The sequence below is a fragment of the Somniosus microcephalus genome, unplaced genomic scaffold (assembly GCF_052327205.1).
Source record: "Somniosus microcephalus isolate GS21.2 unplaced genomic scaffold, FLI_Smic_1.0 unresolved_chr1, whole genome shotgun sequence".
In the NCBI taxonomy this organism is placed as follows: Eukaryota; Metazoa; Chordata; class Chondrichthyes; order Squaliformes; family Somniosidae; genus Somniosus; species Somniosus microcephalus.
Genome location: NW_028225179.1, coordinates 130,718,350 through 130,734,832, shown reverse-complemented (window position 1 = coordinate 130,734,832; position 16,483 = coordinate 130,718,350). Strand labels below are relative to the sequence as shown.

At 49.5% G+C, this 16,483-nt stretch overlaps 1 protein-coding gene across 1 annotated transcript in view; it reads right to left on the bottom strand.

The window, feature by feature from the left end:
• nrm (nurim) overlaps positions 1-12,757 on the bottom strand; it is a 44,063-nt gene extending 31,306 nt beyond the window's left edge. The window contains 1 exon segment of the mRNA XM_085974850.1: positions 12,559-12,757. Within this exon segment, the coding sequence (XP_085830976.1) occupies positions 12,559-12,715 (157 nt within the window). The 5' untranslated portion in view covers positions 12,716-12,757.
• Between the last annotated feature and the right edge of the window lie 3,726 nt (positions 12,758-16,483).

Genomic DNA, 16,483 nt, shown 5'->3' with positions numbered 1-16,483 from the left:
TGATAGGGAGAGGGCGAGGCCATGGAGGGATTTGAACCAAAGGGTGAGAATTTTAAATCCGGGGCGTTGTTGAAATTTCTGCTCATCCAATACTGGATATTGGACTAGCAGCCTGACAACACAGAGGCAGTGGAGGGGTCGAGATAGGTGCTGGTGATGTACAGCTGGGTGTCATCAGCGTACATGTGGACCCTGACGCGTTTTCAGATGATTTCGCCGAGGGTCAGCATGTGGATGAGAAGTGGGAGGGGGGGGCCAAGGATAGGTCCTTGGGGGGGGACACCAGAGGAAACGGTGCGGGAGCGGGAAGAGAAGCCATCGCAGGAGATTCTCTGGCTACAACTAAATAGGTAAGAATGGAAGCGGGTGAGAGCAGTGGTGATCAACTGGACAACAGAGGAGAGAAGTTGGAGGAGGGTGGTGCAGTGAACGGTGTCAAAGGCTGCAGACAGGTTGAGAAGAATGAGGAGGGACAGGGCCCCATAGTCCCAGTCACACCGCATGCCATTTGTCACTTTGATTAGGGTCGTTTCAGTGCTGTGGCAGGGGCAGAAACCTGATTACATAAGAGCAGGAGTCGGCCACTCGGCCCCTCGAGCCTGCTCCGCCATTCAATAAGATCATGGCTGATCTTGGGCTCAAAGCCACTTCCCTGCCCGCTCCCCATAACCCTTCACTCCCTTATCTTGCAAAAATCTGTCTATCTCCACCTCAAATGTATTTAATGACCCAGCCTCCACAGCTCTCTGGGGCAGAGAATTCCACAGGTTTACGACCCTCTGAGAGAAGAAATTCCTCCTCATCTCAGTTCTAAAAGGGCGACCCTTTATTCTGAAACTGTGTCCCCACGTTCTAGATTTCCCCACGAGGGGAAACATCCTCTCTGCATCTACCTTGTCGAGCCCCCTCAGTATCTTATATGTTTCAATAAGATCACCTCTCATTCTTCTAAACTCCAATGAGTATAGGCCCAGACTGTTCAACCTTTCTTCATAAGTCAAACCCCTCATCTCAGCAATCAACCGAGTGAATCGTCTCTGAACTGCCTCCAATGTAAGTATATCCTTCCTTAAATAAGGAGACCAAAACTGTACGCAGAACAGTCCACAGATTGGAGGGATTCAAACAGGGCGTTGAGGAAAAGATGAGCGCAGATTTGGGAGGTGACTAGATTGCCATTATAAACCCAACTGGTTCACCAATGCCATCAGAGAAGGGATGTCGCCCACACTTATTTTGACTTACACATGACTCCTGTTCCACACTACACGGGTTGACTCGCAATGCCCTCAAACCAACCCGGGGTTAGTAATGAATATCGCCTTGCCAGTGACGCTCACATCCCAGAAACAAATTAAAAGTAGTGTTTTAAAATTGTGCTCGTGTTGGCGAGATGAGATAAGGTGGAGAATGTTCGCTAGATTTCGCCATCCCATTAAGGTGCCTGGAAATAAATGGAGGATTGTCGTCAGCTGTTGGGCGAGGTGGGGAGAAATAGATAATGCAATAGCTGCCTGTGTTAACCCCTCGCTTCTGTGAGGAGGATCAACCCCAAACTTGGGGAATCAAGGTTCGCTGCTTTAGGAGACTCAACACGCTGGTCAGTCTATTGTCACTTTCTCAGTAATACACAAAGTCAGAAACTGTAAAATAAGCAAAGTTTTATTCCAGTAACTGGTACTGGACTTCACTCTGAGAAACCCCTTGTGTTTGCACACAAGGAAGTCTCCTCTAGAGTGCGCCCCTAGACTCACTGGGCTACAATATTTATACATTTTCATAAATTGCAAGTCATCATGAGAATACAGAAAACTAGGCGATCACACGCTGCACAAGTCATTTGTTTCTTTTTACAGAGCTCTGTTTAAAATTCACTTTTAACTTTCAACAAAATTCGACCATGAGACTGTCTCCATCAGTTATCTAAACATTCTGTTCCTGTCCTTTCTTATCTATGTGTACTGCATTCCCACAGTCCTGCATCAGTTTTTTACATTTAAACTATTCACTGCATGTCAAGTAGTCCATCATGCTTTGCGAATCATTGGTAAGGCAGTATGGGATTCATCCAGCTTAACACCTGAACATTGGAAAGGTAGGATCCTAGGCTTTATAAATAAAGGCCTAGAGTACAAAAGCCAGGAAGTTATGCTAAGCTGGGGTTGTTCTCTTTCGAGCAGAGGTGACTAAGAGGAGGTCTGATAGAGGTGTTTAAAATCACGAAGGGTTTAGATAGAGAAAATAAAGAGAAACTGTTTCCAATGGCTGAAGGGTCGATAAACCAGAGGGCAACAGATTTAAGGTGATTGGCTAAAGAACCAGAGGCGACATGAGGAAAAGCTTTTTTACGCAACGAGTGGTTAGGATCTGGAATGCACTGCCTGAAAGGGTGGTGGAGGCAGTGCATCAGACAGGTTCATCATAATTTCCACGCTTCTGTACTCTATACCTCTATTTATGAAGCCCAGGATCCCATAAGCTTTTTTAACTGCTTTCTCAACCTGCCCTGCCACCTTGAATAGAAACATAGAAACACAGAAGATAGGAGCAGGAGTAGGCCATTCGGCCCCTCGAGCCTGCGCCGCCATTCAATGAGATCATGGCTGATCATCCAAACTCAGTACCCTGTCCCTGCCTTCTCCCCATATCCCTTGATCCCTTTAGCCTTAAGAAATATATCCAACTCCTTCTTGAATATATTTAATGAATTGGCCTCAACTGCCTCCTGTGGTGGAGAATTCCACAGGTTCACCACTCTCTGGGTGAAGAAATTCCTCCTCATCTCTGTCCTAAATGGCCTACCCCTTATCCTTAAACTGTGAGCCCTGGTTCTGGACTCCCCCGCCATCGGGAACATCCTTCCTGCATCTAGTCTGTCTAGTCCTGTTAGAATTTTATAAATTTCAATGAGATCCCCTCTCATTCTTCTAAACTCCAGCGAATATAAGCCCAATCGATCCAATCTCTCCTCATACATCATTCCTGCCATCCAGGGTATCAGTCTGGTGAATCTTCACTGCACTCCCTCCATGGCAAGAACATCCTTCCTCAGATAAGGCGACCAAAACTGCACACAATACTCAAGGTGTGGTCTCACCAAGGCCCTGTACAACTGCAGCAAGACATCCTTGCTCCTGTATTCGATTCCTCTCGCTATGAAGGCCAACATACCATTTGCCTTCTTAACCACCTGCTGCACCTGCATGCTTACCTTCAGCGACTGGTGCACAAGGACACCCAGGTCTCATTGCACTTCCCCTTCTCCCAATCTATTGCCATTCAGATAATAATCTGCCTTCCTGTTTTTGCCACCAAAGTGGATAACCTCGCATTTATCCACATTATACTGCATCTGCCATGCATCTGCCCAATCACCTAACCAGTCCAAATCATACTGGAGTTTCTCTGCATCCTCCTCACAGCACAGACGCCCACCTAGCTTTATGTCTTCTGCAAACTTGGAGATATTACATCTAGTACCCTCGTCTAGATCATTAATATATGTTGTGAATAGCTGGGGTCCTAGCACCGATGCCTGCGGTACCCCAATAGTCACTGCCTGCCACTTGGAAAAAGACCCGTTTATTCCAACTCTTTGCTTCCTGTCTGCCAACCAGTTCTCTATCCAAGTCAATACCTTGCCCCCAATCCCATGTGCTTTAACTTTGCACACTAATCTCTTATGCGGGACCTTATCGAAAGCCTTCTGAAAGTCCAAATACTGGTTCTCCCTTATCAGTTACATCCTCAAAAAATTCCAGTAGATTAGTCAAGCACGATTTACACATGTAAATGATTTGTGCATATATACCCTAGATCTCTCTGTTCCTGCACTCCCTTTAGGATTGTACCCTTTAGTTTATATTTCCTCTCTTCATTCTTTCTACCAAAATTTATCACTTCACACTTTTCAGCGTTAAATTTCATCTGCCATGTGCCCGCCCATTCCACCAGCCTGTCTATGTCTTCCTGAAGTCTATTACTCTCCTCCTCACTGTTCACTATACTTCCAAGTTTTGTGTCATCTGCAAATTTTTAAATTGTGCCCTATACACCCACATCCAAGTCATTAATATAGATCAAGAAAAGCAGTGGTCCTAGAACCAACCACTGTATACCTTCCTCCAGTCTGAAAAACAAACAACCGTTCACCACTACTCTCTGTTTCCTGTCACTTAGCCAATTCTGTATCCATGCTGTCATTGTCCTTTTTATTCCATGGGCTTCAACTTTGCTGGCGAGTCCATTATGTGGCACTTTGTCGAACGCCTTTTGGAAATCCACGTACACGTCAACCGCATTGCCCTCATCAACCCTCTCTATTACCTCATCAAAAACCTCGATCAAGTCGGTTAAACACGATTTGCCTTTAACAGATCCATGCTGGCTTTCCTTAAATAATCCACACTTGTCCAAGTGACTGTTAATTTTGTCCCTGATTATTGTTTCTAAAAGCTTCCCCACTACTGAGGTTAAACTGACTGGCCTACAGTTGCTGGGTTTATCTTTACATTCTTTTTTTAACAAGGGTGTAACATTTGCAATTCTCCAGTCTTCTGGCACTAACCCCGTTTCTAAGGAGGATTGGAAGATTATGGCCAATACCGCCACGATTTCCTCCTTTACTTCCCTCAGCGTGCTAGGACACATCCCATCCGGTCCTGGTGACTTATCTACTTTAAGTACAGCCAGCCTTTCTAGCACCTCGTCTTTATCAATTCTTATCCCATCCAGTCTCCCCCCTACCTCTTCCTTCACTATGTGCCTATGTCTACTTGAAGGAGAATAAGTTGCAGGGATATGGGGAAAGAGCAGGGGAGTGAGACTAACTGGATTGCTCTTCGAAAGAGCTGGTGCAGACGTGATGGGTTGAATGGTCTCCTTCTGTGCTGTACTATTCTATGATTTAATAAGAATGAAACGGGACGGACCACCCGGCATTGACCTCGGCACCGGCTACGGACACGGCACACCCAGCCCAGTCAACCCTGCAAAGTCCTCCTCACCAACATCTGGGGACTTGTGCCAAAATCGGAAGAGCTGTCCCACAGACTAGTCAAGGAACAGCCTGACACAGTCATACTCACAGAATCATACCTTTCAGCCAATGTCCCAAACTCCTCCATCACCATCCCTGGGTACGTCCTGTCCCACCGGCAGGACAGACCCACCAGGGGTGGTGGCACAGTGGTATCCAGTCGGGAAGGAGTGGCCCTGAGAGTCCTCAACATTGAATCCGGACACCTGGAAGTCTCAAGGCTTCAGGTCAAGCATGGACAAGGAAACCTCCTGCTGATTACCACCTACCGCCCTCCCTCAGCTGATGAATCAGCACTCCTCCATGTTGAACACCACTTGGAAGAAGCACTGAGAGTAGCAAAGGCGCAGAATGTACTCTGGGTGGGGGACTTCAATGTCCATCACCAGGAGTGGCTCGGTAGCACCACTACTGACCGAGCTGGCCGAGTCCTGAAGGGCATAGTTGCCAGTCTAGGCCTGCGACAGGTGGTGAGAGAACACGAGGGAAAAACCTACTTGACCTCGTCCTCACCAATCTACCTTTCGCAGATGCATCTGTCCATGACAGTATTGGTAGCAGTGACCACCGCACAGTCATTGTGGAGGCAAAGTCCCGTCTTCACACTGAGGACACCCTCCATCGTGTTGTGTGGCACTACCACCGTGCTAAATGGGGTAGATTCAGAACAGATCTAGCAGCACAAAACTGGGCATCCATGAGGTGCTGTGGGCCTTCAGCAGCAGCAGAACTATATTCCGCCACAATCTGTAACCGCATGGCCCGGCATATCTCTCACTCTACCATTACCATCAAGCCAGGGGACCAACCCTGCTTCAATGAGGAGTGTAGAAGACATACCAGGAGCAGCACCAGGCACACATAAAAATAAGGTGCCAACCTGGGGAAGCTGCAACACAGCACTACATGAATGCTAAAAAGCAGAAGCAGCATTCTATAGACAGGGCGAAGTGATCCCACAATCAACGGATCAGATCAAAGCTCTGCAGTCCCGCCACATCCAGTCGTGAATGGTGGTGGACATTTAAACAACTAACGGGAGGAGGATGCTCCATGACTATCCCCATCCTCAGTGATGTTGGAGCACAGCACGTGAGTGCAAAATACAAGGCTGAAGCGTTTGCAACCAACTTCAGCTAGAAGTGCCGAGTGGATGATCCATATCGGCCTACTCCTGAGGTCCCCATCATCACAGAAGTCAGTCTTCAGCCAATTCGATTCACTCCACGTGATATCAAGAAACGCCAGAGCGCACTGGACACAGCAAAGGCTATGGGCTCCAACAACATCCCAGCTATCGTGCTGAAGACTTGTGCTCCAGAACTAGCCGCGCCTCTAGCCAAGCTGTTCCAGTACAGCTACAACACTGACATCTATCCGACAATGTGGAAAACTGCCCGGGCATGTCCTGTCCACAAAAAGCAGGACAAATCCTATCCGGCCAATTACCGGCCCATCAGTCTACTCTCAATCATCAGCAAAGTGATGGAAGGTGCCATCGACAGTGCTATCAAGCGGCACTGACTCACCAATAACCTGCTCACTGATGCACAGTTTGGGTTCCGTCAAGACCACTTGGCTCCCGACCTCATTACAGCCTTGGTCCAAACATAGACAAAGGAGCTGAATTCCAGAGGAGAAGTGAGAGTGACTGCCCTTGACATCAAAGCAGCATTTGACCGAGTGTGGCATCAAGGAGCCCTAGTAAAACTGAAGTCAATGGGAATTGGGGGGAAAACTCTCCACTGGCTGGAGTCATACCTAGCACAAAGGAAGATGGTTGTGGTGGTTGGAGGTCAATCATCACAGCCCCGGGACATTGCTGCAGGAGTTCCTCAGGGCAGTGTCCTAGGCCCAACCATCTTCAGCTGCTCCATCAATGACCTTCCCTCCAACATAAGGTCAGACATGGGGATGTTCGCTGATGACTGTACAGTGTTCAGTGCCATTCACAACTCCTCAGATAATGAAGCAGTCCATGCCAGCATGCAACAAGACCTGAACAACGTTCAGTCTTGGGCTGATAAGTGGCAGGTAACATTCGTGCCACAGAAGTGCCAGGCAATGACTATCTCCAACAAGCAAGAGTCTAACCACTGCCCCTTGACATTCAATGGCATTACCATCGCCGAATCCCCCACTATCAACATACTGGGGGTCACCATTGACCATAAACCTAACTGGACCAGCCACATAAATACTGTGGCAACAAGAACAGGTCAGAGGCTAGGTATTCTGCGGCGAGTGTCTCACCTCCTGACTCCCCAAAGCCTTTCTAATATCTACAAAGCACAAGTAAGGAGTGTGATGGAATACTCTCCACTTGCCTGGATGAGTGCAGCTCCAACAACACTCAAGAAGCTCGACACCATCCAGGACAAAGCAGCCCGTTTGATTGGCACCCCATCCACCACCTTAAACATTCACTCCCTCCACCACCGGCGTACCGTGGCTGCAGTGTGTACCATCTACAAGATGCACTGCAGCAACTCGCCAAGGCTTCTTCGGCAGCACCTCCCAAACCCGCGACCTCTTCCACCGAGAAGGACAAGGGCAGCAGGCGCATGGGAACACCATCACCTCCAAGTTCCCCTCCAAGTCACATACCATCCTGACTTAGAAGTATATCACCAATCCTTCATCGCCGCTGGGTCAAAATCCTGGAATTCACTCCTAACAGCACTGTGGGTGTAACTTCACCACACGGACTGCAGCGGTTCAAGAAGGCGACTCACCACCACCTTCTCAAGGGCAACTAGGGATGTGTGAGGTACAGAAGGCTGGAGTCAGAGGCCACACAGGAAGAGGACAAGGCTTGAGGGGGTGAAACAGAGAGGGCTGGGCTGGGCTCTGAGGGAATTTGGACGAGGATGTGAAATTCAGTGTAGTGGGGGTGTGGGGAGGTGTGGAATACAGGGAGCCAGTGTTGGTCAGAGAGGAGGGGGTGATGGATGATTGGGATTTAGCGCAAAAATTTGATATGGGCAATCCCGAAAACAGGATGCAAGCCGAGGTGGTTTGGGAATCTGCTGCTTGGTCTGCTGCTGTCCCTCAAGCTTCACACCAGGAGCTGTAACTCCATCTGTAATGCACATTTGGGAAAGTACCTTAAATACTCAGCAGGAAATAAAACACTTTGCGTATTAAAGGTGGTGGAGTTCATAGAACGTTACAGCACATAAGGCCATTCAGCCCATCGTGCCTGTGCCAGCTCTTAGAAAGAGCTGTCCGATTAGACCCACTCCCCCTGCTCTTTCCCCATAGCCCAGCAAATTTGTATTTTCAGGTATATATCCAATTCCCTTTTGAAAGTAACCACGTGATACTATTAGTTTCACCCTTCAACTCATCCTGCAGGAGAGCCACAATTCCAGTGACAGACCCCAGTTCGATCACCTTCCTCCCAGGATTCCTTACCATGCCCTGTGTTCCTTGTTCTGTTCCCAGTATTTACATAGAATTTACATATAGGATTAACAGCACAGAAACAGGCCATTCGGCCCAACTGGTTCGTGCCGGTGTTTTATGCTCCACACGAGCCTCCTCCCACCCCTGCTTCATCTCACCCAGTTAGCGTGTCCTATGTCCCTTTCTCCCTCGTGTGTTTATCTAGCTTCCCCTTAAATGCATCTCTGTTATTCGCCTCAACCACTCCTTGTGGTCGCGAGCTCCACATTCTCACCACTCTCTGGGTAAAGCAGTTTCTCCGGAATTCCTGGTTAGATTTATTAGTGACTATCTTATATTTATGGCCCCCAGTTTTTTTTTAAATCTCCGCCACAAATGGAAACAGCTCCTCTACGTCTACCCTATCAAACCCCTTCATCATTTTAAACAGCTCGATTAGGTCACCCCTCAACCTTCTCTTTTCTAGAGGAAAAAGCACCCAGCCTGCTCAGTCTTTCCTGATGGTTATAACCTCTCGATTCTGGTATCATACTTGCAAATCTTTTTTTGCAGCTTTATATATTTATTTATTATTTATATATTAACTTCTTGTCAGCCGTGGCTCAGTGGGCAGCACACTCGCCTCTGAGTCAGAAGGTCGTGGGTTCAAGTTCCACTCCGGAGACTTGAGCACATAAAGCTAGGCTGACACTCCCAGTGCAGTGCTGAGGGAGTGCTGCACTGTCGGAGGTGCCGTCTTTCGGATGAGACGTTAAACCGAGGCCCCGTCTGCTCTCCCAGGTGGACATAAAAGATCCCATGGCCACTATTTTGAAGAAGAGCAGGGGAGTTCTCCCCAGTGTCCTGGGCCAATATTTATCCCTCAACCAACATCACTGAAACAGATTATCTGGTCATTATCACATTGCTGTTTGTGGGAGCTTGCTGTGTGGAAAATGGCTGCCGCGTTTCCCACATTACAACTGTGACTACACTCCAAAAGTACTTCATTGGCTGTAAAGTGCTTTGAGACGTCCAGTGGTTGGGAAAGGCGCTATAGAAATGCAAGTCTTTCTTTCTTTATATTGATTTTAATAGTATGAGCAGTGGTTTGAAGAGGGCTCAATTGTACAGCAGTGGACATTTGATCGTGAACTGGAGCAGCCCAGTTCTGCCCCCCTGTGGTACGGGAGTCAGTGTCGGGTCTGCATCTGCCTGGTGCTGCCTTCTGGTCAGTACTTCGTATGTGTCCTTTCAGTACTGCCATGTAGCATTGGGGGGATGGGGGGGGGGGGGTACATGCTGGATCTGTAAATACACTGTGCTACCCACCCCACCAGCCTGTGGGACAAGATTTTAAATCCTTTTACGGCCTCATATCTCCCCGTGTCTGTAAACTCCTCTAACCCTACATCTCCCCAAACTCTCTGTTCCTCTGCTTCTAACCTCCTGTGCAGCTCCCTCCCTTTCACCCACAATTTGTGGCTCTGTTTTCACCCACTGGGGCCCCATGCTGTGGCATTCCCGCCTTAAACCCCTCCACGGCCCTCTCCTCTTTTAAAACATTCTTAAAAGCCATCTCGTTGCCCAAGCTTTTGGTCAGCCCTTCTAAAATCTCCTTCTTTGGCTCTGTGTCGTTTTGTTTTGAATACTGCGAGGTGACTTGTGTCCCCTTCTATGTTACAGGTGTAATATAAATACAAGTTGTTGTTGGAAATAACAGTTCTGTACCTGCCCAGTGCTCCCCCTGCAGTGGCGGAGGGTCAGTGCTGGCTCAATTTCTGCCCAGGGCTGCCCCCTGCAGTATTGCAGGGTCAGTGTCTGGTATGTACTGGGTGCTGCTCCTGGACGACAGGAGGCCCAGTGGTTGGCATCTGCCCCCTGGTTTGTGTGGGGTCTGTATCGGCTCTGTGCTGCCCCCTGCAGTACCGGAGGGTCAGTGTCTGCTATCTACCCAGTGCTGCCCCCTGCAGTACCAGAGGGGCAGTGTCTGCTATCTGTCCGGTGCTGCCCCCTGCAGTACTGGAGGGTCAGTGTCCAGAATTTGCCCAGTGCTGCATCCTGCAGTACTGGAGGGTCAGTGTCTGATATCTGTCCAAGCTGCCCCCTGCAGTACTGGAGGGTCAGTGTCTGCTATCTGTCTGGTGCTGCCCCCTGCAGTACTGGAGGGTCAGTGTCTGATATCTGTCCAAGCTGCCCCCTGCAGTACTGGAGGGTCAGTGTCCAGAATTTGCCTGGTGCTGCCCCCTGCAGTACTGGAGGGTCAGTGTCTGATATCTGTCTGGTGCTGCCCCCTGCAGTACCGGAGGGTCAGTGTCTGATATCTGTCTGGTGCTGCCCCCTGCAGTACTGGAGGGTCAGTGTCTGATATCTGTCTGGTGCTGCCCCCTGCAGTACTGGAGGATCAGTGTCTGATATCTGTCCAAGCTGCCCCGTGCAGTGTCTGGTATCTGTCCGGTGCTGCCCCCTACAGTACCGGAGGGTCAGTGTCTGATATCTGTCTGGTGCTGCCCCCTGCAGTACTGGAGGGTCAGTGTCTGATATCTGTCTGGTGCTGCCCTCTGCAGTACTGGAGGGTCAGTGTCTGATATCTGTCTGGTGCTGCCCCCTGCAGTACCGGAGGGTCAGTGTCTGATATCTGTCTGGTGCTGCCCCCTGCAGTACTGGAGGATCAGTGTCTGATATCTGTCCAAGCTGCCCCGTGCAGTACTGGAGGGTCAGTGTCTGGTATCTGTCCGGTGCTGCCCCCTACAGTACCGGAGGGTCAGTGTCTGATATCTGTCTGGTGCTGCCCCCTGCAGTACTGGAGGGTCAGTGTCTGCTATCTGTCTGGTGCTGTCCTCTGCAGTACTGGAGGGTCAGTGTCTGATATCTGTCTGGTGCTGCCCCCTGCAGTACCGGAGGGTCAGTGTCTGATATCTGTCTGGTGCTGCCCCCTGCAGTACTGGAGGATCAGTGTCTGATATCTGTCCAAGCTGCCCCGTGCAGTACTGGAGGGTCAGTGTCTGGTATCTGTCCGGTGCTGCCCCCTACAGTACCGGAGGGTCAGTGTCTGATATCTGTCTGGTGCTGCCCCCTGCAGTACTGGAGGGTCAGTGTCTGCTATCTGTCTGGTGCTGTCCTCTGCAGTACTGGAGGGTCAGTGTCTGATATCTGTCTGGTGCTGCCCCCTGCAGTACTGGAGGGTCAGTGTCTGATATCTGTACAGTGCTGGCCCCCTGCAGTACTGGAGGGTCAGTGTCTGATATCTGTCCAGTGCTGCCCCCTGCTGTAGTGGAGGGTCAGTGACTGCTGGCTGCCTGGTGCTGGCCCCTGCAGTACTGGAGGGTTAGTGTCTGATATCTGTCTGGTGCTGCCCCCTGCAGTACTGGAGGGTCAGTGTCTGATATTTGCCCGGTGCTGGTCCTTGCAGTACTGGAGGGTTAGTGTCTGATATCTGTCAGGTGCTGCCCCCTGCAGTACTGGAGGGTCAATGTCTGCTATCTGTCTGGTGCTGCCCCCTGCAGCACTGGAGGGTCAGTGTCTGATATCTGTCTGGTGCTGCCCCCTGCAATACCGGAGGGTCAGTGTCTGCTATCTGCCTGGTGCTGCCCCCTGCAGTACTGGAGGGTCAGTGTCTGATATCTGTCTGGTGCTGTCCCCTACAGTACTGGAGGGTCAGTGTCTGGTGCTGCCCCCTGCAGTACTGGAGGGTCAGTGTCTGATATCTGTCTGGTGCTGTCCCCTGCAGTACTGGAGGGTCAGTGTCTGATATCTGTCCGGTGCTGCCCCCTGCAGTACTGGAGGGTCAGTGTCTGATATCTGTCTGGTGCTGCCCCCTGCAGTACTGGAGGGTCAGTGTCTGATATCTGTCCGGTGCTGCCCCCTGCTGTAGTGGAGGGTCAGTGACTGCTGGCTGCCGAGTGCTGGCCCCTGCAATACTGGAGGGTTAGTGTTTGATATCTGTCTGGTGCTGCCCCCTGATGTACTGGAGTGTCAGTGTCCAGAATCTGTTCGGTGCTGCCCCCTGCAGTACTGGAGGTATCAGCCCTCCCTGCAGCGTCTCTCTCACACACGCCGGCGCCACTGATGGTCCCAGACCAGCTCCCCTTGGCTCTCAGGCCGAAGCCGCCGTTACCAGGCGCCTCTCTCACCTGTCTCCGGGGCGGCCGCGCCCAGCCTCCCGCTCTCCCGGTAGATCTGCCGCAGCGAGACAAACGCCACGAACTCGGCCGCGCTCCAGGAAACGAAAACAAAATTAATCAGCGACAGGCCCGCCAGCGCGGCCGAACGGAGCACGGCCATGGCCATGGCAACGGCGCCGGGCACTTCCGGGTTAGGGCCGGGGGGCCGGGTCACGCTCCCGCCCACCGGCCATCTTCGTAAAGGGACTGGGACGGACCCACCCGACCCTGGGGGCCATCTTGGTAAAGGGCCGTGCCTGGGCCGAACAGGCCCAATTGTGTGGCCAATCGGGCACTTTCAGCAGCGCCGCGCAGGCTGGGCGAGTGAGACGTTTGTCTCACCCCACTGTCCATCACAAGGTTCCCCTTGTCCTCACCTTTCACCCCATCACCCTGCACATTCAAGGGATTATCCTCCGCCATTTCTGCCACCTCCAGCGTGATCCCACCACCAAACACATCTTCCCCTCGCCTCCCATTTCAGCGTTCTGAAGGGAATGCTCCCTCTGCAACACCCTGGTCCACTCCTCAATCACCCCCTCCCCTTCCCGCGGCACCTTCCCGTGCAAGCGCAGGAGATGCAACACCTGCCCTTTTACCTCCTCCCTTCCCACTGTCCAGGGCCCCAAACACTCCTTCCAGGTGAAACAGCGATTTACTTGTACTTCTTGCAATTTAGTATACTGTATTCACTGCTCACGATGTGGTCTCCTCTACACTGGGGAGACGAAAAGCAGATTGGGTGACCGCTTTGCGGAACACCTCCGTTCAGTCCGTAATTATGACCCTGAGCTTCCAGTCGCCTGTCACTTTAATTCTCTGCTGCACTCCCACTCTGACCTCTCCGTCCTCGCCTTCTTGCACTGTTCCAGTGAAGCTCAACGTAAGCTCAAGGAACAGCACCTCATCTTTCTATTATTTCAGATTTCCAGCATCCGCAGTATTTTGCTTTTGTATGTCCATCACCGTGGCTGGGCTGGGCAGCGAGAGAAAGTTAACCACAGCGCTCCATAGGTCGTTTTGGGAAAGAAGAGATAAAAAGGAAAGGTTTAACATACAAGAGACTATAAAAGAAAGAGAGAAAACTAAATGAAGTGTAACTGTGTATGTATTTGATAGGATAGATAGAGAGAAACTATTGCCTCTAGTGGGGGAGAAAGAACAAGGGGGAATGACCACAAAATTAGAGCTAGGCCGTTCAGGGGTGATTTTAGGAAGCATTTCTTCATAAAAAGGGTGGTGATAATCTGGAACTCTCCCCCAAATAGCTGTTGAGGCTGGAGGTCAATGGATAATTTCAAAGCTGAGTTTGATAGATTTTTGTTGGGCAAGGGCATTAAGGGATATCATAGAATCATACAGCACAGAAGGAGGCCATTTGGCCCATCAAGCCCGTGCCAGCTCTCTGCAAGAGCACTTCAGCTAGTTTCACTTTCCCGCCCTTTACCTGTAGCCCTGCAAATTTTTTCCTTCAGGTACTTATCCAACTCCCTTTTGAAAGCCACAATTGAATCTGCCTCCACCATCCTTTCAGGCAGTGAATTTCAGATCATAACCACTCACTGCATAAATTTTTTTTTTCCTAATGTTGCCTTTGGTTCTTCTGACAATGACCTTAAATCTGTGTCCTCTGGTTCTCGACCCTTCCGCCAATGGGAAGGGTCGAGAACGTAGAAATCTGTCTACTTTGTCCAGACCCCTCATGATTTTGAACACCTCTATCAAATCTCCTCTCAATCTTCTCTGCTCTAAGGAGAACAACCCCAGCTTCTCCAGTCTATCCACGTAACTGAAGTCCCTCATCCCTGGAACCATTCTTGTAAATCTTTTCTGCAACCTCTCTACAGCCTTTACATCCTTCCTAAAGTGAGGTGCCTAGAATTGGATACAATACTCCAGTTGAGGCCGGACCAGTGTTTTATAAAGGTTCATCATAACTTCCTTGCTTTTGTACTCTATGCCTCTATTTCTGAAGCCCAAGATCCTGTATGCTTTTTTAAATGCTTTCTCAACCTTCCCTTCAGTGATTTGTGCACATGTACCCCCAGGTCTCTCTGTTCATGCTCCCCCTTTAGAATTGTACCCTTTAGTTTATATTACCGCTCCTCATTCTTCCTACCAAAATGTATCACTTCGCACTTCTCTGAGCTAAATTTCATCTGCCACGTGTCCGTCCATTCTACCAGCCTGTCGATGTCTTCTTGAAGTCTATCACTAGCCTCCTCACTGTTCACTATACTTCCAAGTTTTGTGTCATCTGCAAATTTTGAAATTGTGCCCTGTACACCCAAGTCTAAGTCATTAATGGCCCGTATTTTCCGATCTGGAAAAATCTGCGCCCTTACCTGAGGGCTCCCGGGAGGCACACAGTTCCGCTCCTGGGCCTCACCAAACTCCAAGTGCGAAGGGCCCACGTATCCCAGAGGCGCATGTAGTTCGCAGCGTCCCTGGGATCACGTGGGCCATGGGGAGCCAATCACAGAAGGGAATCTCCCTTCATGCATTTGACAGGAAGACCTGTCAAATATATGAATGGAGATCAATGAAAAACATAATAAAACTTTAAATAAATTTTTAAAAAAAATCACATTTTTAAAATGACTTGAAATTACAATGGCCCAGAAATTCGGGTCTCCCAAGGTGAGTACGCACGGGGTACTCACCCGTAAGCCCGATGGAAGTGCCGGTTTCCTGCATGCACTGCGCATGCGCGGGAAACCGGCACTTCCGTTCCTCTGAACGAAGAGGTTCAGAGGTTGAACGCGTGCATGGGGGAGGATGCGCGTCGAACTTACGTTTTTTTTTACAGGTTTTCCTGGGATCGTAAGCCTGCAGGATTTAGAAATGTAAAAAGCAGGCGCAGGCGTAAGGCCTGCTTTTTACAAGGTAAGTGGTGAATTAATTAAAATTAAATATTTTTTTCCACAGGTTTATTATTTTTAAATACTTTAAAGCAATATAAGTTTATTTTTAGCCCCATTAGAATATAAAATTATTTTTTTCAAAAATTTATGTTATTGTTTAAAATAGTTATTTCATGTAATTTATAGTTTATTTTAAAAATGTGATTTAAAATTTTTTTTTATTTGAATGTTTAGTGCTATTTTGGGGCCGTAGTATTTATAAGTCTTGACAGCACTTCCTGTCAGACTTATGAATGGGCTTTTCCCTGCTCCGATTGGCTGCCCATGGCCCACGTGATCCCAGGAGACGCATCGAACTAACTGCGCCCCTGGGATACGCAAGCACTGCGCGCCGGCAGCTGGACCAGGCCCCGGATCGGAATTCCACAGGGCCCTACAGCTCAACGGCCGGTGCGCAAGGTAAGTGCAGATCGGGGGCTTGCACCCACGGGAAGCCCCGGACCCGAATTTCTGGGCCAATAAATTAAGTATTTTAAACAAAAATTTAATTTTTTGAAAAAAATAATTAAAGCATTTTACGGGGCTAAAAATAAACTTACCTTTTTTAAGGTATTTTTAAATGATAAATCAGTGAAATTAAAAAAAATAACTTTTTTCTGCTCTTATCCTGGTAAAAGCAGGCCTTATGAGGGCTCCCAGGACACGCACAGTTCCGATGCTGGGTCTCACCAAACGCCAAGTGCGCAGGGCCCACGTATCCCAGAAGCGCAGGTAGTTCGCAGCGTCCCTGTGATCACGTGGGCCATGGGGAGCCAATCACAGAAGGGTATCTCCCTTCATACATTTGACAGGAAGACCAGGCGTAAGAATTGTAAGGGTTTTCTGTGGGCAGAGGGCCTCCAAAAAGCGAAACTATCCGCCCGCAGAGGCCCTTCTCCAGGGCAGCCGGAGAATCTGTCAAGAGGATTCTTGACAGATCGGAAATGCCGATTTTCAGCGCATGCGCTGTGCATGCCTGAAACCGGCATTTC